The following is a 9974-nucleotide window of genomic DNA, read 5'->3' on the forward strand; positions in this document are numbered from 1 at the left end:
CAATGCACAAAGTCCACAGATATAGCAGGATGGTAATTAGGACTTTTTTAGTGGACGAAGGTATAGCTTGGCAGCAAACCGGTGCATTCAGCCCACTTTTCCAACACACAGATCTGATATTTTGAAAGTGAAAATATTCACACAATTCGCATGAAAGATCAATACTGAAGATATTCACAAGGTGTGCATAAAAGTCGATACTAGTAACCCACGTGGGGTTACCTCCCTTTGTTCCCCGCTGGTCTTTAGTTTCTTATGTTGATTATTGTGTCCGGCGTCCCGGCTTCTGTTTCGTCGGCGTCTTAAAAGGTGAATCAGTTTGTCACGTGGGTTATACTCACAGTACTGATATTGCAGCGGGTTGAAGCAAATTTTGCGATGCGTCTTTCTTTTGATGTCCTCGAGGTAATTGTAGGTAACAGTGCACTGTTAAATCGCGGCTCAGGTTCTTGTGGAGTGAGACATTTACCAGACGCGTTTCGGGGATAGCTTTCCCCTTCTTCAGTGGCAACACCCCTTGCAAGTGGATTATGGGTTTTTATACCCTTCCATGGTCATATGTAAAAAAGGATATGGATTCCTTAAATGTGGATTTTTCGCATATGCGGTTTTTCTGTTGATCTTATAAAGTTCTCTATTGCTATCACAACATACGTTAGCTTGTATTCTTTATAATCAATGAAGTTTTACAAAATTTTCCATATATTTTTGTACATGCGATTTTAGTGCGTTATTGTGCGTTTTTTTCTTCCAGGATGCGTTTTTTTCATATTTTTTGCATTTCTCAATGTTGGACTTTCATATTTTCACAGTGCTGATAAAGAGCCAGACATGTGATCCTCCGTGAATACATGGGTGGACGACCCTTCAACTACAGGAAGCTACAGATACAGACAGGAACGACACATGTATTCACGGAGGATCACATGTCTGGCTGTTTATCAGCACTGTGATCCTCCCTGGATTATGGGTGTACGTTACCCGATTCTTCCAACAATAGTAGATACCACAAGACATAGATTGGAAAATGTAGGCCACTAATGGATACACTGATGAAAAATTGCTTGATGGACCGTATCTAGATGCTGTGAATAACACATATATCTCCCTATGCAGCAACTTGGGCGATTGCGTCCCTGAATGTGTCAAATTAATAATATGGCCACAAGACGGCTTAATACACTTAAAAGTTGTGAAGATAATTATTTGAATAAGATGTATAAAGAGAACACACATGTGTTTCCTGACAAAGAACAATTCACAATCGTGAAACATATGTGTGAATTTGTCTAAAAATGGGGTTAGGGGTGTAATTTTAACAAAATATGATAGGCAGCAAGTCCAACATTGAGAAATGCAAAAAATATGAAAAAAACGCATCCTGGAAGAAAAAAAACGCACAATAACGCACTAGAATGGCATGTACAAAAATATATGGAAAATTTAGTAAAACTTCATTGATTATAAAGAATACAAGCTAACGTATGTTGTGATAGCAATAGAGAACTTTATAAGATCAACAGAAAAACCGCATATGCGAATAATCCACATTTAAGGAATCCATATCCTTTTTTACATATGACCATGGAAGGGTATAAAAACCCATAATCCACTTGCAAGGGGTGTTGCCACTGAAGAAGGGGAAAGCTATCCCCGAAACGCGTCTGGTAAATGTCTCACCCCACAAGAACCTGAGCCGCGATTTAACAGTGCACTTTTACCTACAATTACCTCGAGGACATCAAAAGAAAGACGCATCGCAAAATTCGCTTCAACCCGCTGCAATATCAGTACTGTGTGTATAACCCACGTGACAAACTGATTCACCTTTTGAGACGCCGACAAAACAGAAGCCATGACGCCGGTCTGTAGCCGGACACAATAATCAACATAAGAAACTAAAGACCAGCGGGGAACAAAGGGAGGTAAGCCCACGAACGTGGGTTACTAGTATTGACTTTTATGCACACCTTGTATTGATCTTTCATGCGAATTGTGTGAATATTTTCACTTTCAAAATATCGGATCTGTGTGTTGGAAAAGTGGGCTGGCCGTATCTAGAAGTGGCTGAATGCACCGGTTTGCTGCCAAGCTATACCTTCGTCCACTAAAAAAGTCCTAATTACCATCCTGCTATATCTGTGGACTTTGTGCATTGCTACTGTGGCTCAAATTATCGCTTCATGCGCCATCAGCCATATGAAGAACATTTTTGCCATCTACTAAAGTAGGATCCACAACTTATTTTTGTGACATAAACCAAAAAAATTTTGGGCATAACAAAGTAGGACTTACACCAAAGAAAGACCATAGGGTATCTGCATAATTTGTGGACATCAATTAGCGGTGGTTTCTATGTTGATGGTATCAGGTGACCAATGACATTGCGAGACATCAATCGAATTCATAGTGCATATTGGGAATACTGCATTTTATATTGTTTATATTTTTTATGTGTATTTTATTATATTTCATTTTAATTAGCATATATAGCTGTAATAAATTGTGAAGTGTATCCCGTGTCGCTCCGTATGTGCCAGTGTGCCAATCTAAAATTGTTACTAGTTTAATTTGAGGGGTGAATCAACTTAGATTGTGCACCTTCCGTGTGTGTGAGGCTAGTGAGCTATTTCCATCAACTTATTGTAAATCAATTTTAGTTAGGTAGTGTTAGGGTAGATTTTTGCATGCACATAATATCTGCGTGCGTCCTGCACTTGCTGAGCGCTGATCAGAAACATCCATTTTTCTGATCAGTCTGCTCAGTTTACTCAGCAGATTTTTTATTTTATTTTTTATATGTAGTTCGATATATCTCCATATACATATATATAGAAATAAATTTTAGTTAGGTAGTGTTACTGCAGATTTTTGCACGCATGCAATTGTGCATGCATCCTGCACCTGTAATAAAAAAATTAAAAAAATAAAAAAAATTCTACTCCTTTTCTCTATATTTCAAATGTATTACAAGCCCCTTCACGTGTGAAAACAGAACATACACACCCCTCACACTAAATAAAGGTTTACATATTTCACACGTCACATTGCCTGTCCGTCCCAACGAGTATACTCACCTGAAGAGGTATACGCACGCCACGCTTGCCTCCCATATGGAGTCTGCCAGTGAGGGAGAAGAGGATGCCACTTTCCTCTACTCCTCTACCCCCTTCATCATCATCCGGTAGCAGCGGAGGCAGCCCCCCCCCCCCCCCCCGAGTGAGCACATATGGTCCCCACCCCCTGACGATTATCAGTCCCAAATTCCGGATACTGTTGGCAGCTCCAGAATACAGATAGAACTGTGCGGGCTTCACTGAACTAGATTTTTTCAAAATCTTCTTCTCTGAAGATTTAGTAAATTTAATGGTGTCCCAAACCAATTTATATACCCAACAATTCATTGATCAGAACCCTACATTGCCATATGCTAGACCCCTAGGTTGGACCCCAGTAAGTGCAGCAGAGATGATGACGCTTTGGGGACTCGTGCTGCATATAGGCGTAGTAAAGAAACCAAACGTCAGACAATATTGGAGTTCGGACATTTTCTACCAGACTCCAATTTACAGAAAGACCATGACCCCGAAGCGATTTGAGTCAATTCGGAAATTCCTACACTACAATGACAATGCACAGTGCCCACCCCATAACGACCCAACATTTGACCGTCTGTTCAAGGTTAGGCCTGTCCTTGACCACTTTTACACCAGGTTTGTTGAGGTGTACACCCCTGATAAAAATGTCTGTGAAGAGGAGTCCCTATTACTTTTCAAAGGGAGGGTTAGATTCCGCCAGTACCTGCCTAGCAAACGGGCAAGGTACGGCATTAAGATTTACAAACTTTGTGAGTAGCTCCGGGTACACCCACAAATTCTGCGTTTATGAAGGGAAAGATTCCCAGATAGAACCACCAGATTGCCCCCCTGTCCTAGGAGTGGGAAGATAGTGTGGTTCTTACTGCACCCACTGCTGGATAAGGGTTACCACCTCTATGTGGATAACTATTATACCAGCATACCCCTATTCACGTCCCTAACTGCCAGAGGTGCTGCGGCTTGCGGGCACAGTGCGCAAAAATCAGAGAGGCCTCCCTAGATCCCTGGTAGGGCAACCTCCGAGAATGGGTGAAAGCAGGGCTCTCCTCCATGAGAACACGCTGGCCATTAAGTACAAGGACAAGAGGGACATCCTTTTACTGACCACCATTCACACTAACACCAGCTCCCCTGCCTCTGGTACCACTACCACTGTCCCCAAACCAGTTTGCATCCTGGACTACAATAGGCACATAGGAGGGGTGGATCTTTCAGATCAACTTCTGAAGCCCTACAGTGCCACACGAAAAACAAAAGTGTGGTACAAAAAGCTGGCCGTACACATTGTACAGACGGCAATGTACAATGTGTACGTGCTATTTCAATCTGCAGGCCACACAGGAACTTTCCTTCAGTTCCAAGAGGTGGTTATCAAGACCCTCATTTTTCGAAGCCAGGCCAGGGAGGGTCCCAGTACTGCAGAAAGTCTGGTGCCCATGTTGTACCAGAGCAACATTTTCCAGGTCAAGTCCCCCAGACAGCAAGGAAGGGAAGGACCCAAAAAAAGATGCAGGGTGTGTTCCAAAAGGGGGATAAGAAAAGACACCATTTACCACTGCGAAACCTGCCCTGAAAAACCTGGCCTGTGCATGCAGGATTGTTTTAAAATCTACCACTCATCCATGGAGTATTAATTTAATTTCATCCTTGATGTACCCTGTTTTACCATCTTATATCCCTGATTTAGTCCGCAAAGCTTACACATCCACTTTTCACCAAACACTACATGTTAATTTCAGTGAAACACCGGTTAGGTCAAAAGTGCCCTTTCCACCCCTTAAAATGTTCGTACTGTGGTTCACTTTCCAAAATGGGGTCACTTCTTGTTTTTTTTTTAATTTTTTTTATTTATGGAGACCTCAGGAATTTTTTTAAATGCAACATGGCACCTAAAATCCATGCCTGCCAATTCAGGCCTGCAAAATCCATATTTTGCATTTAGCCTGCTGTGCGCCCATACAGCAGGCTACAAGCACATATGGGGTATTTCCTGAATGCGGAGAAAATGGGGAACACATACTGGGGTGCATTTTCTCCTTTAACCCCTTATGAAAGTAAAAAATTGGGGTCTGCTAGTAATTTTTCATGTTCACAGCCGAGTGCTTTGAACTCCTTTGACAAGTGTTTCTACCTTCTGTGAGACACCTGTTTGATGAAAAATACCCTTTCCATCCCTTAAAATGTTCATACGGGGGTGCACTTTCCAAAATAGGGTCACTTCTTAGTGGTTTCCACTGTAGGGCCACCACAGGGTGTCTTCATATGCGACATAGCTCCTAATTACCATTCCAGCTAAATCCGCTCTCCTAAAGCCATATGGTGCTCCGTCCACTCTGAAGCCTGCTGTGCGCCCATACATCAGTTTTTGAGCACATATGGGGTGTTTCTGTAAACTCCAGAAGGATTCAGGGTAATAGATTTTGAGTTTTGTTTGGCTGTTAACCCTTGATGTGTTGCAGGAAAAATGGATTAAAATAGAAAATCTGCTAAAGAAAAAGTGAAATTTCTGAAATTTCATTCCCATTTTCCTTTAATTCTTGTGGGACACCTAAAGGGTTAACTAGGTTTGTAAAATAAGTTTTGAATAGCTTGAGGGGTGTCGTTTCTAAAATGGGGTGATTTATGGGTGCTTTCTATTATGTAAGCCCCAGAAAGAGACTTCATAACTGAACTGGTCCTGAAAAAATTGGGTTTTAGAAATGATAATAAAAATTTTAAGATTTGCTTCTAAACTTCTAAGCCTTCTAACGTCCCCCCCACAAAAAAAAAAAAAAGTCATTTACAAAATGATACAAACATGAAGTAGACATATGGGGAATGGAAAGTAATAACTATTTTAGGAGGTATTACTATCAATTTTAAAAGTATAGAAATTGAAAATTGGAAAGTTGCTAATTTTCCCCAATTTTTGGTAAATTTGATATTTAATTTTTTTATAAAATAAATATGAAATATTTTTACTCAAATTTACCACTGTCATGAAGTACAATATGTGACGAGAAAATCTCTGAATGGCCTGGATAAGTAAAAGCGTTTTAAAAGTTATCGCCACGTAAAGTGACATGTCAGATTTGCAAAAAATGGCCTGGTCCTTAAGTTGTAAACTGGCAGGGTCCTGAAGGGGTTAATACGAGCCACTTATGATGTATTGTTATTATCCATATTGCTTCCTTTGCTGGCTGGATTCATTTTTCCATCACATGATATGCTGCTCGTTTCCATGGTTACAACCACCTTGCAATCCATCAGTGGTGCTCGTGCTTGGACGTGGTGGCCAGGACCGTGGGAGCTCACGTAAGCTGGTACAATTTTTTTTTGTTATAAGCACCACTTACATTTCCAGCCGGTTGGTAAGGCCTCATTCACACGTCGGTGATTTCCATCAGTGATTGTGAGCCAAAACCTGTCCCAACTTTTTGGATGCTTTGCTGCCACCAAGTTCTAAATGAGTTCCTTTTTGTCATGAAATGGTTAAATATCTCACTTTCTACATCTGATATGTGTTCTATGATCTACTGGGAAGAAAATACGTGTCTCTGAGATTTGTAAATCACTGCATTTTACACAGCGGATGGACTTTTTTGAAATTGAGGTTGTATAACATATCCACAATAAAGTGTGCTAAAGGGCGGCCTACTCAGCATCAGACATCAACACTCCAGGACCCGGGGAGAAGAACCACTCCCATCATCATCACTCCAGGACCCAGGGAGAAGAACCACTACCATCATCATCATCACTCCAGGACTCGGGGAGAAGAACCACTCCCATCATCATCACTCCAGGACTCGGGGAGAAGAACCACTCCCATCATCATCACTCCAGGACTCGGGGAGAAGAACCACTCCCATCATCATCACTCCAGGACTCGGGGAGAAGAACCACTCCCATCATCATCACTCCAGGACTCGAGGAGAAGAACCACTCCCATCATCATCACTCCAGGACTCGGGGAGAAGAACCACTACCATCATCATCATCACTCCAGGACTCGGGGAGAAGAACCACTACCATCATCACTCCAGGACTCGGGGAGAAGAACCACTACCATCATCATCATCACTCCAGGACTCGGGGAGAAGAACCACTACCATCATCACTCCAGGACTCGGGGAGAAGAACCACTACCATCATCACTCCAGGACTCGGGGAGAAGAACCACTACCATCATCACTCCAGGACTCGGGGAGAAGAACCACTACCATCATCACTCCAGGACTCGGGGAGAAGAACCACTACCATCATCACTCCAGGACTCGGGGAGAAGAACCACTACCATCATCACTCCAGGACTCGGGGAGAAGAACCACTACCATCATCACTCCAGGACTCGGGGAGAAGAACCACTACCATCATCACTCCAGGACTCGGGGAGAAGAACCACTACCATCATCACTCCAGGACTCGGGGAGAAGAACCACTACCATCATCACTCCAGGACTCGAGGAGAAGAACCACTACCATCATCACTCCAGGACTCGGGGAGAAGAACCACTCCCAGCATCACTACTTCAGGACTCGATCACGTGACTAGCTCACATGTCCCTGAAGCGTAAGCGTACACAAATACAACGCTTCGGGGCTCCGATCATGTGATCAGCTGACGCGACCACGAGAGATGACGTGTATGTGGCTAAAAGCAGCCATAACACTGAACAAAGTATGTTCCTATAATACTCAAAAAATACGCAAAAAAAAAAAAAAACAATGGCTAATGTAAGAGAAAAATTTAAAAAAGTCATGGCATTTGAAAGGTAGGAAATAAAAATAAAAAAAAATAGAGACCGGCTGAGGTAGGAAGGGGTTATGCTGAAGGTAAATGCAGGTGACAGATGGTGGAGGAGGAAATCTCTACTGAATCCATGTGTCACATGAAGACTACACCATTCTTCACCGTGTGACCCAACATCACCCAGAAATCAGCACATCATCATACAACTCCCAATGCGGAGCACAGCCGCCTGGTGAACTACACGCCTAAGGCACAGCCACCAACTTATCACAGCCACTGTCTGGTCTCAGGGACACACAGGCAGGTTACAGACATGGACCCCCAGAAGCTCAGGTGACACAGGTGTCGGCCCCCCATAGCTCAGGTGACACAGGTGTCGGCCCCCCCATAGCTCAGGTGACACAGATGTCGGCCCCCCATAGCTCAGGTGACACAGATGTCGGCCCCCCATAGCTCAGGTGACACAGATGTCGGGCCCCCATAGCTCAGGTGTCACAGATGTCGGACCCCCATAGCTCAGGTGACACAGATGTCGGACCCCCATAGCTCAGGTGACACAGATGTCGGACCCCCATAGCTCAGGTGACACAGATGTCGGCCCCCCATAGCTCAGGTGACACAGATGTCGGCCCCCCATAGCTCAGGTGACACAGATGTCGGCCCCCCATAGCTCAGGTGTCACAGATGTCGGCCCCCCATAGCTCAGGTGACACAGATGTCGGCCCCCCATAGCTCAGGTGACACAGATGTCGGCCCCCCATAGCTCAGGTGACACAGATGTCGGCCCCCCATAGCTCAGGTGACACAGATGTCGGCCCCCCATAGCTCAGGTGACACAGATGTCGGCCCCCCATAGCTCAGGTGACACAGACGTTAGTCCCTCCCACAGCTTACTTGACGTTGTTGCTGACAACTCTCTACTTTCTTGTGGCGCACCCTGCCCCCACACAGGTGACAGTGCTGACGACCTCCCTCATGACTGTCCATGTCAGGTCCCAGCTGTCCCGGGCACTCACCTTGTTAGTAGGGATAGAGCGGAGCCGCTTGAAGATGGCGGCAATGTCCTGCTTGTGATGCTCACTCATGATTCCGCCGCTGACTACACACCGAACAGCCGGCGCCGTACACAGCTAGGGCCACGTCAACACTGGTAGCGGCTACACTCCATGCAGGAAATGGTACATGCTATTTCCTAGTGGGCTAAAGCACCTCTGCTGATGTCATAGCCCATGTGACCAGACTCCTGTGGGGGAGGAGCCAGAGAGCGACTAAGTTTCCTGTAGCTACAGAGAGGAGCAGAGCTCGGCGAGTCCTGGCTGAAACATTGTGCAGGGGCCAGAGAGGGAGTGTGTCTGTGTATATAATTATATTTATATATATATACACACACACGTCCCTGCGTGTATGTACTTGTGTGTGTGTGAACTGCATGTCCCTGTATGTGTGTATGTCCCTGTATGTATGTATGTGTCCTTGTGTGTATGTCCTTGTGTGTATGTCCCTGTGTGTATGTATGTGTCCTTGTGTGTATGTCCCTGTATGTGTGTATGTATATGTCCCTGTATGTATGTGTGTGTCCTTGTGTGTATGTCCCTGTATGTATGTATATGTCCCTGTATGTATGTATGTGTCCTTGTGAGTATGTCCCTGTATGTATGTGTCCCTGTGTGTATTTCCCTGTATGTATGTGTCCCTGTGTGTATGTCCCTGTATGTATGTGTCCCTGTGTGTATGTCCCTGTATGTATGTGTCCCTGTGTGTATTTCCCTGTATGTATGTGTTCCTGTGTGTATGTCCCTGTATGTATGTATGTATGTATGTGTGTATGTCCCTGTATGTATGTGTCCCTGTGTGTATGCATGTATGTGTCCCTGTGTCCCTGTATGTATGTGTCCCTGTATGTATGTGTGTCTGTCTCTGTGTGTATCCCCTGGATGTGTTTGTCCGTAACTGTGCGTGTGTGTCCTTGTATTTGTGGGTGTCTGTGTGTGACCCCAAGTAGGGGTGGGCGATATAGACGATATAGGCGATATAAATTTGTGCCACGATATGGATTTTGAGCATATCGCCTATATCGCCGGACCGCGATATGATCGCGTTCTCTGGGCGCACCATCTTCTCCTGAGCCGGCACAGTGGAGAAGG

General features: G+C 44.4%; 1 protein-coding gene across 2 annotated transcripts in view; it reads right to left on the reverse strand.

Moving 5' to 3' along the window:
- The window catches only part of ARFGAP3 (ADP ribosylation factor GTPase activating protein 3), a 71114-nt gene extending 62086 nt beyond the window's left edge, over positions 1 to 9028 (reverse strand). For both annotated transcript variants that reach the window (XM_040436041.1, XM_040436032.1), the window contains exon 1: positions 8847 to 9028. In XM_040436041.1, coding sequence (XP_040291975.1) covers positions 8847 to 8915 — 69 coding nt within the window. In that variant the 5' untranslated portion in view covers positions 8916 to 9028. The remainder of the gene's footprint in view (positions 1 to 8846) is intronic.
- Between the last annotated feature and the right edge of the window lie 946 nt (positions 9029 to 9974).

The sequence above is a fragment of the Bufo bufo genome, chromosome 1 (assembly GCF_905171765.1).
Source record: "Bufo bufo chromosome 1, aBufBuf1.1, whole genome shotgun sequence".
In the NCBI taxonomy this organism is placed as follows: domain Eukaryota; kingdom Metazoa; phylum Chordata; class Amphibia; order Anura; family Bufonidae; genus Bufo; species Bufo bufo.